The 15,232-nt window shown below is 41.7% G+C and overlaps 1 protein-coding gene across 1 annotated transcript; it reads left to right on the top strand.

Annotated features, from left to right (window-relative positions):
- The first annotated feature begins 408 nt into the window (after positions 1 to 408).
- On the top strand, positions 409 to 15,116 carry LOC108671559. Its single transcript, XM_018159116.1, has 5 exons — positions 409 to 467; positions 867 to 1,232; positions 10,609 to 12,486; positions 14,358 to 14,480; positions 15,074 to 15,116. The coding sequence occupies exons 1-5, from the start codon at positions 409 to 411 to the stop codon at positions 15,114 to 15,116; spliced, it is 2,469 nt and encodes an 822-aa protein (XP_018014605.1).
- Positions 15,117 to 15,232: the final 116 nt, after the last annotated feature.

Raw genomic sequence — 15,232 nt, 5'->3', positions numbered from 1 at the left:
CAGTCTCGTATCGTGGATACAAAACGCATGCCTCACGCAAGTTCCAGTCTCGTATCGTGGATACAACATGCATGCCTCACGTAAGATCCAGTCTCGTATCGTGGATACAACACGCATGCCTCACGTAAGTTTCAGTTTCGTATCGTGGATACAACACGCATGCCTCACGTATGTTCCAGTCTCGTATCGTGGATACAACACGCATGCCTCACGTAAGTTCCAGTTTCGTATCGTGGACACAACACGCATGCCTCACGTAAGTTCCAGTTTCGTATCGTGGATACAACAAGCCGGCCTCATCTGCTGGGTAATGAGGCGTCGCTGATTCATGTCTGACGAAAATTCGCTTGGACCACATCAGTCGGAAAATCAACGTTCGCGCCAGCGGTTACTTTATTTATCACCACTATGACATTGTGGACGAGTGAGTGGATCACCGAAGTAAAGGGTTGCGGAGGCTACGTCACGTAGGCATGCGCATTAATCTACTGCCCTGAAAGCCGTTATCTGCGACGCCCCCAGCGGCGTGGCTTGGGCAGGAACTCACAACCAACGATTTAATATTGGCCGGGTAGTACGTTCACTTCGGACTGCTAATCCTGTTTTCGAAAAATTCTCTTTGTTATCAAAGATCTCCTCTTCCGTCCAAGGCATCGTTGATTTATGTGACGAATGTCTCAATATTATAGATTCGCCGCTCGTTGACTCCTGACCATTTGCAGCTCCACAGCCTGCTGATGAGATGCCCTCCAGGTGCTCGGCGCCCGTGTGTTGCCGCCCGTGTGTTGCCGATGATGATGTGCACTGATTATTATTAATGTGCTCTGGTGGCGTTGCTTGAAGTTGTCGTCCGCGTTGTGTCGCAGGAGCGTTGATCGCGACCAGCGCCCATCAGGAGCGCCTGCCGACGCCCGGGAGATGGCGGAGCCTGGCCCAGGGACGACACTTAGTGAACGACTGCGACGTCACGAGCAGTTGCAACGTCCTTTGGACGTCGCCGTGCCACCGCAACGTTCTTTGGACGTCGCCGTGCAGCCGCCACGTACTTTGGACGTCGCCGTGCCGCCGCAACGTTCTTTGGACGTCGCCGTGCCGCCGCAACGTCCTTTGGACGTCGCCGTGCCGCCTCAACGTTCTTTGGACGTCTCCGGGCCGCCGCAACGTTCTTTGGACGTCGCCGTGCAGCCGCCACGTACTTTGGACGTCGCCGTGCAGCCATCTCCTTCGGAGCCGTAAGTTGTTGCAGCTCGATACATTCTCATGGTGACGATACTTGCTCGCGTTTTAATTTAATTCTACTTGCTAGTGTATTTACCCTCCAATTTACTAGTGTATTTACCCTCCTACTTACTATTGTATTTACTCTCCTACTTACTATTGTATTTACCCTTTAATTTACTATTGTATTACCCTCCTAGTTGCTATTGTATTTACCCTCATACTACTGTTGAATTAACTCTCCTACTTATCATTGTATTGCCCTACTACTTACTATTGCATTTACCCTCCTACTTACTATTGTATTTACCTCCTACTTAGCTGCATGCCACTCTGAGGGCATGAGCTGCATGCCGCTCTGATGGCATGAGCAGCATGCCGCTCTGATGGCATGAGCTGCATGCCGCTCTGATGGCATAAGCAGCATGCCGCTCTGATGGCATGAGCTGCATACCGCTCTGATGGCATGAGCTGCATGCCGCTCTGATGGCATGAGCAGCATGCCGCTCTGATGGCATGAGCTGCATGACGCGCTGATGGCATGAGCTGCATGACGCGCTGATGGTATGAGCTGCATGACGCTCTGATGTCTTGAGCTGCATTGGAGGCCATGTTTCAAAAAGTCCTCGTATGTAATCGAGGCAGAACTGTATATGTTGGTCACCGAAATGCTACTATCAGATTAATAGTCGTTCACTGACAACGACGAAACTGGCACCAGTCAATCTGAGAAATTCATGAAAACGTTGAATGGGACAAAACTAAACTTGTGGTAGACTAGAGCGACAAGTCGTGTGCGCATAAACTGCCAACTTGATCTTTTTGCAAACCTTTGAGTATAAGAAAAAATCAGAAATTCCACGGATTAGCTGCACAATTGGGATTATTGTGCACTCCGAGGGACGGAACTATAGGAACTAATGGATCCTGCTGAGTTTAATATTTCAGGAAATGTCGTTATTTTTGGGTATTGATATTTTAATCATACGAGCAGACTCTATGATGAAGTAAGGAAGCAATCAGAAGAGCCATAACTGGCCTCAGTGTAAGTGGAGGAAGCGTCGGATCATGACTCATTGCCGTCTATTAAATCAGTAGTAATACCGGCTGGGTAATTTAGAATTAATACCAGCAGGGTAATTCAGCAGTAATACCAGCAGGGTAATTCAGCAGTAATACAAGCTGGTAAAACAACAGCAATTCAGCAATAATTCGACTGAAATTCATTAGAAATTCAGCAATTATACCAGCTGGATTAAACAACAATAATTCAACTGAGTTATTCAGCCCTAATTCGACTGAATACTTCATTAGTAACTCAGCAGTAATTCAGCTGGCGAGAAGGTCTTTCCAATAAGACATAAATTACAACATTCATTTCAGCTGCAAAAACTCATTCTGCTGTGGATCATTTCTCGGGCCTCGTTCAAGTTCCAGAAAAGCGATGGAGGCTGCGGGACTCCGGTAGTTTCCTTCGTTGTCGCCTCAGGAATTTATGCAGAAATAGATTTTCTCTCCCATGATTAATTATTTTTGTCATTACTTAAGCAACGTGATATATGAAACCTGGTCGCAAGTTCAGCATTCATTTTTCGTTAAGGGAGCGTGTGGGTTCGGAACAACGTTAATTTATTTACCGATATTGATGACATTTTATATTCACATGTAAAACATTTTTACAAGCACATTTACATTACATCACAAGAATGTATTGAGAAAACGAAAACAAACATAACATGCAAAGAAAATGTAAAAGGTTAACTTTTAAAAATTTTGAACTCATATAGTTTTGAAAAAATAACATTATATTCCTAACACACATGACCGTCGCCTATAGAGCTCCTTTTTTAGATATCGTTTTCACTTCCATTATAGGGTGTTTTTTTCCCCACCAACATACTTTTCATCCTACAGTGCCTTGCAAATTAAATCAGACAGCGCTGAAATAAGACAAGTATTGGCAAAATTTAAGTTTTATGTACAAAAAACATGTCAATGCTACAAGAGACGATATAATTAATAAGAGATATGACCTCCTCTTGCTTTTATAAGCATATGAACACGATTTCGCATAGATTTGACCACATTTGAACACATTTTATACCATTTCTTCATCATTATACCAGCCCGCTTATCAGGCCAGGAAAGATAACGGGTGTTAGCGCCCGCAACTACGCTCATTTTTTGCAGGTATAGTGCACAAAAATCACGAGTTTCATTACTTTAAGTAAATTTTACTTTTTCCGTGAAGTTAGCAACGTCACGTAGGAAGTTATATAAAGCCGCGTTCACCTCAAGCTCTCAGTCATTACCTTCAAGGCGATCCTAGGAACAGGTAGGAATGCGGTAGGCCAATTGAATATAAATCCTTGCACTTAATTCCTGCATTACTGTCATACTGTATTGTTTATTACTCAAAATAAAGACAGTTAATAGTCAGATTTACTTTTTCAGGTCTTCAAACTGTCAAGGGTTCCATTTCATTACACGTCATTCGTAACGACATATACAAGATTGCAATTAGCTCGTCAATTAAATTCCTTCGTGCTTGTCTGCCTTATTAGCAGCCAAATTTCAATCATATGAGGAAACCTCCTTCGTCTGATAATACATCTCTTTCGTGAGTGTAATGACCGTTGCAATACACAGGTGTGGAGTATTATTTTTAGCGTTCATAACCCTAAAGCAAGTCTTGCATCCTGCTTGGTTTTCCTCTCAACTTTCACACATTCCATCAATAACAGCTTCGCAACTGGACATATGAAACATGAGAGCAATGCCGCTTTGCGATGGCTGGGAAATGGACAGGAATTGATTGATAAACATCCGTGAGGCCGTCAGATTGCAGTTGATATTTTTCTTGGTTCAAGTTTAATACGAGGCACCCTTGCTTTGATTACTGCAGAAATTTACGACTAGAATGCATAAAGGATGTTTTTCAATCGTCAGAAATACTCATTCTACTGTGGGCCATTGACCAGTTCAAAATTCTCTCCGTGATTGCGGCAGTTTGACGCAGGCACCTCGCAAGCGTGTCGATCTGAGCCTTTTTTGCCCACTTGAACCCGCGTTCAAGAGGTCTACAGACGGCATGGCCACCTCTTCCCTGGACAGCGAGCGGCCTCTGTAAGTGAGGACAATTAAAAATGAAATCCTCTGCTTACATTGATTATGCCGGTGGTAATGATTCGAGCGTTGAGGAGGCATGCAGGGAGTGGAGGAAGGTGGAGGAACAGGAAGAAAGAAGGATATCGACATCTAATTCAAATAGCATGAATTTTCACATGTGGAGTTAGCTAAAACCAGAAAGGACTTAATCGCATTATATACCTATTCATTCGCTAGTTCCATTCAGTTTTTTGTGTATTCAGGTTATTGTCATGAAGTTATGTTGTAAAACACTAACTCGATGCTTATTCATGTGGTAACTGCCAAAATAAAAAAAAAACACTCGGGAAATAAAAAAAAAATAAAATAAACACTCTGGAAATGCTGCAATTACGTGATAAAACTCATGCCAAAATGAACAGCAAACGGGAACGAACAGGACTATGAAGGAATTGCTGAGCACCGCTGTTCTTCAGTTTTCAAACGTCTGTTGGCTGGCAGATAGCACTGAGTATGAGTGATGCGTCGAATCATACCTAATTTTGGATTATAAACAGAGGTAAGGCAAAGAACTAACGTCCGAACTTACAGTTCGTCTCATGCGCAAATATCACGGGGGAATTTTGGCGAGTGCACTATGTCATGTGCATGGAACTTAACTATCTATCGAGTGCATGGAACTATCTTATTGTCGTGCATATTAAAGTGGATGATGAACCGTGCAAGGTGGATGATGGACCGTGCATGATGGACGATGGACCGTGCAAGGTGGATAATGGACCGTGCTTTGTGACTATTATAATTTAGTGTGACTAGGCCCACTGGATTACTGTCATACTGAATATCTGATTCAACTTATTATTACCATGATTGTAAAAATGCTGATTTCTATTATAATAAAAAGGTAAATATAATTGCTTCATTTTAAAAGAAATAACTTGACCGAAAACCACAATGATACAAAGGATTATGGTTTGCAGTAGGATTGTGAACCCCTTCATAATCATGGAAGTAAGATACAGGCGCACCAGAGATTAATGAACTCCACCATACCTGCTGAGAAGGAAGGCAAAGCATTGATTGGAATCGCCACCTTGCACCTCATCTGTACGTAATGCGTACGTCATGCCTCATTATTGGGAATTTGGTGCATACAAATTCTAGGCGTCGAGGATGTTATTAAGTTTATTTTCTGGTTACCGCTTCTTAATTTGAAACTTACTTGTGCCCAGAATCCTTGGATTAAAATAAGCTGCACCAGGTTATTCACTGCCCTTCATTCCCGTATTTACATCTCGATTACGACCAGTACATGCCAGTGGTTCCCCACTACACAGACATTCATACAGACGACATTCATACTTCTATCAAGTTCAGGGACAACTGAGGGTTACAGGGAGAAATAAGTGCATCTTCGTGACGTGGATCCCCGAAGATATGCATATTGAACATATTGAAATGGAGAAAACGTTTTGGCAAGAACGCATGGAAGATCGTCTTAAATCATTTTAATTGCAAATCCTGTTATCTCGTATCGTCAATGGCATGTAAAAATTAAACAGCTAGCTTACGCGTCTTGTGTTTTGTTCAGCATCAACTGAATGTTATTATGTAAATAATCTAAATTAGAAATTGTCATTTGTTAATATATGATACTAGCTTTACTTCTATCAGTTGCACATTCATTGCATGAATTACTCATGAATAAAATGCACATTATTATAACAAATGACAAGGGTGAGAATATTCATATCATGAAATAAAAAGAATATTTTATTTTGGAATACCGAACAAAATAAGAATTTGCGTTCCGTTACTACATCAACGATCAATTTAGCGCCAGTAATTACTCTGTGATCTTTTGAGTAATAACTGCCAATTACTTCTAGTAAAAATTATATAAGAATTAGAATTAACCAGTAGCTGTATATTGTACATGGTTTATGATTACAGTATAAGCTTTCATTTTCACAGGCGTTTTTCTAACCTTTTCACTGCTTATTAGGCACAAATAATGTTAAACTGTTGAATATTGGCATGACATATAATCGCATCAAAAATGGCGATCTGATGTAGTAAGCAATTCCACTGCTGCTTTTTTAACGTTTCAAGATTAAAATTCTACACAGATATGGACTATAGGCATGAATGTAGAGCGACATTCTGTGTTTGGGGTGAGAAGGAGGGCGAGGGGTATAGGGTTAAAAGTGCCATCTCGTCCAGGGACAACCCCAAAACATTGCCAATATCTGCGAGGTTCAAAACACAAGATTGTTTACAAATGTGGCGGGTAGATGACGGAGTAAGGGTGAAGTCGTAGGGGAGAGCACATATCCTTACCTATCGAATTTCTATGGAGGCTGAGGTGAGGATCAAATCAGCAAACTGTCTGAACATCTCTACATATTTTACCATATTTTATGATTTGAAATTTCTCGCACTTGATATTGCGATTGATGTTTCTGGAATTAAATATGAGTCTACACGCACTTCTGATATGGTAGCGTAGCGCGACTTCGCAAGTCCGTGAATGCAACTTTAAAATATAATTTGTAAATAAATTTTTTATAAATAAAATAAAATAAAACTTTCGACGGTATTTTTAGAGCGCATAGTATATGCCGTAACAATGTTATACGGCGATACCGTACTACATCCCTCCGTCTCTGAGTTGAGGCAACGATAACCGGCTGAGATAACAACATAGAAGACGATTGAGTTTGGGGAGGACAATGTCAGAACAATGGGAAGGTATATAGGGAGGGTTGAGTCATGGGGTTGAGCGCATGAGGCGAATTCATCAACTCTCTCGTTTTATACTGAATTACTGATTTAAATTATTATTATTATGATTGTAAAAATGATGAATTATATAATAAGAAAAGGCAAATATAAATACTTAATTTTAAAGCAAATAACAGGAGTAAAAACCATAATGATACGAAGAACCATGTTACGTAGTACCATTGTGAAAAAATTTGCAGCTATATTTGACTAACTGCTACATTAGTATTACATGAGACTACACGTTCAAATAAAGTTTGTATCCTAAATTGTTGAAGTCAAAACATGTCCAGTGGTTAATGAGGGAATCGCAAGCTCATAAATTTCACTCTCGGCGCTGTCAAGTGCTCCTTCAGTGCCTTCCCTCCTCCACGGACCGTGAGTGGCAAGCGGTCGGCCAGAGCATGTTAGCTCCGGCCGCCCACCGGCAATTCACCGGCCACCTAAAGCCGCCCCTTGCCTCAAACAATATCCTTGAGGCCGGGGGTGTGTTAGCCACAAATATGTGGCTGAAGTGATAACGAGACCATGGGCTGGTGACGGCCGAACTTACACGCGAGTGCAGATTTTACAATGATCCGCTGGCCTTAGGAAACTCAGACTTCAGAGAACTCAATGTTACAAATTAGAAATTAGTTAACATTACTATGTGTCAATATATATTAATTAATGATACCCGTCAGTCATTCATTGAACAAATTTATATATGAATACGAAGGAGCCTGTAGCTATACAGTGCACCTAATAACTATACAGTTATTTATAGTTATAGTAGGTAGGTGAGGGGACGAGGGGACACACCGCAACCTGACACTACCATCGGCTCACACCAATAAATTAGTCCTCAACCCTCCCATACCCCACTCATCCTCTCCATCGTCGTCCTCACTTCCCCAAGGCTCGCTGTTGTCTCGACTCGCTGCCAGACGCTGCCGCCAAAATTTACTCTGAGTTAACCCAGTGTGCCGAGTTTAGATTTGGAGCGACCGTGAACGGGCCACTTAAGGCAACATTTAAATTATTCTTATAATTAATTATTTAATTGCTATTATTATTAATAAATTATGTTATTCTTGTAACGTTTTGTTTGATCGTTTCCTTGAATGAATGAATGAAACAGGAAAAAACACAAAAATTTTCATTATAAGAAATAAGGAAAAAATAGACGGGTGTAAAATAGTTTTATACCATCTAAGAAAATCGGTCAGAGTGAAGTGGTTCTTAACCGACTTTAAAAACTATAATTATTCGAGAACAAATTTAAATTCTCGTTGCAGAACAGGGAAGACATTTAATTTAAAAGATCTTGCATCTTTTAAATCAAATTTTTAAATTTAATTTGATTTTTAAATTTTTAATTCAAATTTAAAATTGGCAAATAAATTCAATTTTTCCTGTCCCCCATCATGTCCTACCTTTCCTCCAATCCTCTCCTGTTCTCCACCTAAAAGTGAAATTTCAAGTCCAGGTAATATACTGACACGATAAGTATCCTGGATACGCGCCCCAACAGCTAACAGCCCCTATGTACAATATCCCGACACGATAAGTATCCTGGATACTCGCCCCAACAGCCCCTATGTACAATATCCCGACACGATAAGTATCCTGGATACGTGTCCCAACAGCCCCTATATACAATATCCCGACACGATAAGTATCCTGGCTGGCATTTCGGTCGTTTCAGAATGTGTTTTCCGCTAATGACATTCGTAATTCAACCCCGAAAATCACATGACTCGAATTTATTAGTTCACAGAACTACTTCGCAATCTATTGAAAATTTTCATTGGTTATTTAATTCTGACGGCTGGAATTGGGTTCTCTGGTGACATGATTCAACGCTGAATCGAATCACTGGTTGGAATCACAAGCTCGAGAAAATCATTCAATTCACTAACGAGCAGTGAATGAGCATCAGAAATCGTCGTCTCTACAGCAGGCACCGTTCCGAGGTTTCGTTAGCACCGTCTGCAAGACGCATCGTTAGCACGATGTATAATAGGTGGCAACGTATTAATTACCCTCTCCATTGAAATTATAGGAATAAATATCTTTGATAGTGAAAATGAACAAACCTGCGACCATATTACTTTCTCAGTGATAACGACTTAATTTGATGATATGCCTTCACCTATAGAGCACAATAAAACATTATATATATTTCCATAAATGGACCTCAGTTTTTGTCATGTACGCCACTATGTGAACAGTGATCGTGACCAAAGAATTTAATTGGATGATGCTATATCATCCAGTGATCCTATAGTATATATGATACTATACATTTACTCCTGAATGTAAACCTGTGTTGATTGGATGATGCTATATTATCCAATGGTCTTATACTATATATGTTTTTATATACCCTAAATAAGCCTGTTTTGATTGGATGATATTATATTTTTTAAACCGGTGTTGATTGGATGACTAACAACTATGTTAACCAGGATACTATTTATTCTAGAACATTGGGTCGTGCAGTCACTTCTAGTCGCTAATGCTTCAATATTGTGAAAAATAGCAGGGTGACACAGTGGTTACAGTTAAGAGTACCAGGATTGGCGCAGAGAGGTGCGGGTTCAATCCAAGTTCTGTGCGCCAGGTTCTGGTCAGAATCGGCGAGGAGGCCGGGCGGTTAAGCACAGCAGAATTGAAGATGTGAGTTACGCGTTCGAGATCGCAACAAGCTGTGGATGTTCTCGAACATCCTCAGCTCGAACATCACAAGACTGCAACAAGCTGTGAATTTTCTGTAATATTAAAAAATGGCTCAAGGTCTACGGCCTAATAAACGCTGAGACCGCTATTATTCTTAATATTTTCATTATTATACTCATCATCAAGAGGAGGATGATGCTGTTAAGTTCTGAATATCATTTCAATCTTGCATCAGTCAATAAAATTATTGATTTGGCCTCTACCTGTATTCTGTACGGTTGTCAGAAAAAGAATGTGAGTAGCAAAACTCAGCAAGTTGAACACTTTTTTATGCAACGAAAGTTAGTTTGAAAATATAATTGCAATCAAATTAATTCAATGAATTTAAATGAGATCATATCAACAATACATAAAATTAAAGAATGCGCAATGCAAAATTTTGAATAAGTCTCAGGAGAGTTAACGGGCGGGTGATTGTTCTGGTCCTTGCATTAAGTATTTTCTTCCGGATGCAGGTTGACGTATCGGTTGAGATCACCTTAGTAATGTTGCGGCGATAACGCCTGCCACGACCACGTCTCTACCTGTTTCAGGCTATCATGTAATCAACTAGGTAGTTCGGAACTTTTTTTTGTCATTCGGCTGAGAAGCAAAAGATAAAATTTACATATAGAGTTTCAAATCGAGCATGATATTGTATTTAGAGCACACGGGCCTTAATGGACAAGAAATATTATGCGAAACATATGCGAACAACGAAATATAAATATTATGAAATAATACTTCGCTGACTATTGCCAGCACTAGAAATCTTCATTGTGTATCTCACCTTATCAGATACTGGGAGATGGGCAACACGGCTTCCGCTACCGCCCCAGCATTCCCTACTGCCACAGCTGTCGATCTGCCAGGAGCAACAGCATCGGTTTACCGCATTGTGGTAGGCAACCTGCACCTGAGCCCCATGATCATGCGGTTCGTCCTCAGCAAGGAATGCCAGGACAAGCGGGAAGATGAGACCTACCGGCAGTACGTGGATCGCCTGAGGACAGAAGCAAATAAGTCGCCAATCACGAACAATGAATGGAAAAAGGCACTAGGATTCTCATCATACGTTTTTAACAAGTTAACTGATGTCAAGGAGCAAGACGTCACAGGCATCTTCAGTCTGCTCAACTACATTCTCACCACAGTTCACAGAGACAATTCGCAGGATTGTGGAGAACTGCTCAAGAAGTTGAAGAACGTCAAGAATTTTCGAAATAAAGCCTTCCACAACCTCACTGCCGTCCAGAACGAGCAAACCCTAATCGATCTTATAGCAGCTCTGAATGATCTGATTGATGAAGCCGGGAGATTTTACGCTCTTCCCCCAAATGAGATCTATGATATTAAACGCGAATTAAATCAGGACATATCCAAATTGGATCTGAATCAGAAGAGCATTTACTATTGGTGTTCTCGGCTGATGATGAACGGCAAACAGGCCGTGCAAGTTCTTTGGAAGGCCAGGCTATCCAGTGAAGTGCTCGGTCTAGGCGATGAAACAATAAAGGTCCAGCGTCGAGACGTATTCCACGCAGCAGAGGTGAAGGAGAGGGCAGGCACTAGCGGAGAGGGCTTTTCTTACACAAAAATTTTCAATGGATGTGAGGAGATTATCTTAGTAACGGGCGTCGCCGGCGCAGGTAAGACAACCCTCGTCAAGAACATCGTGCTGCAATTCTTCGACCTGCAACAAGGGACTGCCGATTACCTTAGCTCTTTTGACCAACTCATCTTCTTCGAGTGCAGGGATCGCATCAATCAAGAACTGAGTGACGTTATAAAGCTCCATTTTAATGATTTGTGCAACGAACCAGGTGGTCAAGTGAAAGTCCTTGATGCCATTTTACGACTTCGTGTCTTATTCATCATCGATGGCTTTGACGAAATCAACGAATTTTCCATGAAAGTCGTGACCGAGATTATCAAATTGTCGTGGCGTCCTAACTGTCGTGTGTTGATCACGACTCGTCCTCATGCCGTAAAAGCGAAGCTGGCACCGCTCCTGAGCAGCAACGATGTCAGCTCTGCTGAGTACGAGATCCTGCCGCTCACGAAGCTTGCCGACCAACTTGAATTCTTGCAGCGGTATGAAAAGGCCCTGAGCGTCGACACTCCGACTGGGGAGATGGCAAAGAGCTTCAAGTCACTCAGTGAAGATGTTAGAAGTCAATTCACTGAACCAATTAACTTGGTTCATTTCTGTGAGATGCATAAGCACTTCCCTGAAGAGATATCCTTGTGGCAGTCGCCAGGGGACGTGGCGCCATCCATTATTCGCTTGTATAAAAAACGCATCCTGTCGAAATTGGCGGATTCGAACTACAGCGCAACTGACGTCTTGGTTGCCGACCTGTTTGATGTAATCGGTCGTGAGGCGTTGGAGCTGCTGCGCGACAACAGCGTAACATTGTCGGGAGAGGAGCTCCTTGAATTGAAGAAGAAGTGTAAAGAAAAAATAGATGCTACTGGGAAATTCGACCCGGAAATTGTTCTTTCAGTTTTACTGAAGGAGCAAAAGCCACTATTTAAGTTAGGTGACAAGAGCTATACCTTCCCGCACAAGACGGTGCATGAGATCGTCGCTGCAGACCACGTCGTGCAGCGCATCCGTGCAGGCAAAGACTCTCTCGCCTGCATCCTGGGAGCCAAGACAGAGGAAATACCACGGTAAGCAGACAATTGCATGATGTTTTTTATGTTGTTTTTACTTTCGATTCATTTTCCTTTTTCTACATTTGCGTTAATTTTCATTTCCGTTATTTAGCTATTGTATTTACCCTTCTACTCAATATGGTATTTACCCTCCTACTTATAATTCTATTTACCCTTCTAACTTATTATTGTATTTACGCTCCTATTTACTATTGTAATTACTCTCCCACATACTTTCGTATATACCCTCCTACTTACTATTGTATTTACCTTCCTACTTTCCATTGTATTTATTCTCCTACTAACTATTATGTATACCCTTTCTATCTATTAATGTATATACCCTAATACTTGCTATTGTACTACGTGCAAGAAGTACTGATGGCATGAGCTGCATGCCGCTCTGATGGCATGAGCTGCATGCCGCTCTGATGAGGGGTCCTGGGGGGCCGTGGCCCACACCATCACCACCCTGGCCCCCCCTGGCAAGAGGTGCGTAGCCCGCCGACCCCGCGGGGGGAATTAGAGTTCAATTTGTTATACATCGTATAGTTATAAATCTTAAAGTTATACATCTTAAAGTTATTCATCGCCTAGTTACACATCGTATAGTTCTATATCGTATAGTTATACATCGTGTAGTTATACATCGTATAGTTATAAATCGTGTAGGTATACATCGTATGGTTACACATCATATATTTATACATCGTATAGTTGTGAGATGTGCGTCTGAGTGAATGACACTACAGCTTCTGCACCTGCACTGACAGAAATTTGACTGCTGTTTTGATATACTTAGGTGCATCAAATCATCTCCGAGCGATCGTGCCAAAAGCGAGATACCTACGGCCGCCCGGGTGCATCAAAGAATTCCAAGTATATCGAAATTAGGAATTTCGATATACGCGCATGCATCAATGTGAAAATAAATCTACGGAGAATGAGACCTTCTTTTCAGGATCTCTGTAATATCCTTGCCCAGTTTCCAGGGCCTGAAGAAATCATTCTATCATATTCTACTCTTCCGGTCGATCCGTCTAATCCATGGCCGCCTCCCTACTAAAATTATGAAAACTATATTTCTCCGTCACTATTTGATTTCAACGCTTTTCTCCTTCGCAGCGGAATTAGTCACATATTTATTCCTTCTACACATATTTATTACACGATTTATATCGGTATGTACAAACATCATGAAACTTCACTCTTTGCTCTCACCTCTTTCGAACTCTGGTTGAAGAAACTGCTAGCCGCCCGCCGAGATCCGAACCTCTGCCGAGACAGTAGTCGAGTGCGCGCGACTATGCCTTAGCCCACTGAGCCACGGAGACGTCAGTCACATAGAGTCGCAGTGCTTGCTTAGTCTTGCGCGCGGTACTACCAGAATAAATCTTTAATTTTAAGATCAACTTATTATGTGATAGAATGGTATAGACGTCGTTCGTTAACATTACTATTGACAAAAGAACAGCAGTGAGTTGAAACAATTAAAAAAATTGAGCTGCGACAATTGACCGTATGCAGTGTAGATTCGTGGCATTCATGAGCGGCGGCTCCACACAACCTCCTCCTGTGAGAGCACTCGGCGCACTGACCAATGGCCGTGCGGCGCACTGACCAATGGCCGCGCGGCGTTAGCCGCACAAATTTACGTGCATCGAAGCTCGCAAGTGCATCACCTACTGATATGCTTAAGGCGCCGAAATTTTCTCTCTGTGTGGGGTCATATAGTAAAACATCGTATATCGTATAATTATACTAAGTATAGTCGTACATCGTATATAGTTATACATCGTATAGTTATACGTCGTATAGTTATACAACGTATAGTTAGTTATACATCATGTATATATAGGGAATGACACAGCAGTTTGTGTGCCCAGATTCTATTCGCTGGCGCTGCTGGGCAGTAGGCTTCGTGCAGAGGAGCTGCGGCGGCTGCTGCGCGCGCTGCACGGGGCAGGAGTGCGGACGGGCGACGGGGGCGACACGCACGCCAACTTCGGGTGAGTGGACGGCGGCCACTGAACTGTGGGCCAATATTCTTATATCAGTGAATAATAATTATAAATATCTGTGCGTGTGTGTTTTATCTGGGATTAATGAGGCTATGTGTGTGTTCTGCATTGGATTAATGAGGCTGTGTGTGTGTTTTGTGTGGGATTAATGAGGCTGTGCGTGTGTGTTTTATCTGGGATTAATGAGGCTATGTGTGTGTTCTGTGTGGGATTAATGAAGCTGTGCGTGTGTGTTTTGTCTAGGATTAATGAGGCTGTGTGTGGGTTTTGTGTTGGATTAATAGGATGTGTTTATTTTGTATGGGATTAATTAGGATAAGTGTGTATTTTGTGTGGGATTGTGTGGCTGTGTGTGTTTTGTGTGTGAATAATAAGTCTGCGCGTGTGTTTTGTATGACGTATGGATGTCATTCTCTTTAATGTAATTAATATATAACCTCACTCACGGCCTAGACAGTCTATCTGCAGTTCGATTTAATTTTATAAAATTAGTGCTCATGTGATTTTATTTGTAACGCAATTAGTTTGATATTTTGTTGAACGAGTTTGAATTTATGAACATGATTCTTGTATTGTTGCAGGCCTGCAGAGAGGGAACGCTTGCATCGCTTGCACCCCCGGTGAATGCTGGTGAATGGCAAAATGATGGTGGTCAAGATGGTGGTCAAGGCAAAAGTAAAGTAAATATGTTCATAAATGTCAAGGATAACAAATGAGGAAAGAGAGATTGAGTGCGAGAA

The sequence above is a fragment of the Hyalella azteca genome, unplaced genomic scaffold (genome assembly GCF_000764305.2).
Source record: "Hyalella azteca isolate HAZT.00-mixed unplaced genomic scaffold, Hazt_2.0.2 contig9057, whole genome shotgun sequence".
Taxonomy (NCBI): Eukaryota; Metazoa; Arthropoda; class Malacostraca; order Amphipoda; family Hyalellidae; genus Hyalella; species Hyalella azteca.
The sequence above is the reverse complement of the archived record's forward strand: the minus strand, read 5'-3'. Positions and strand labels throughout refer to the sequence as shown.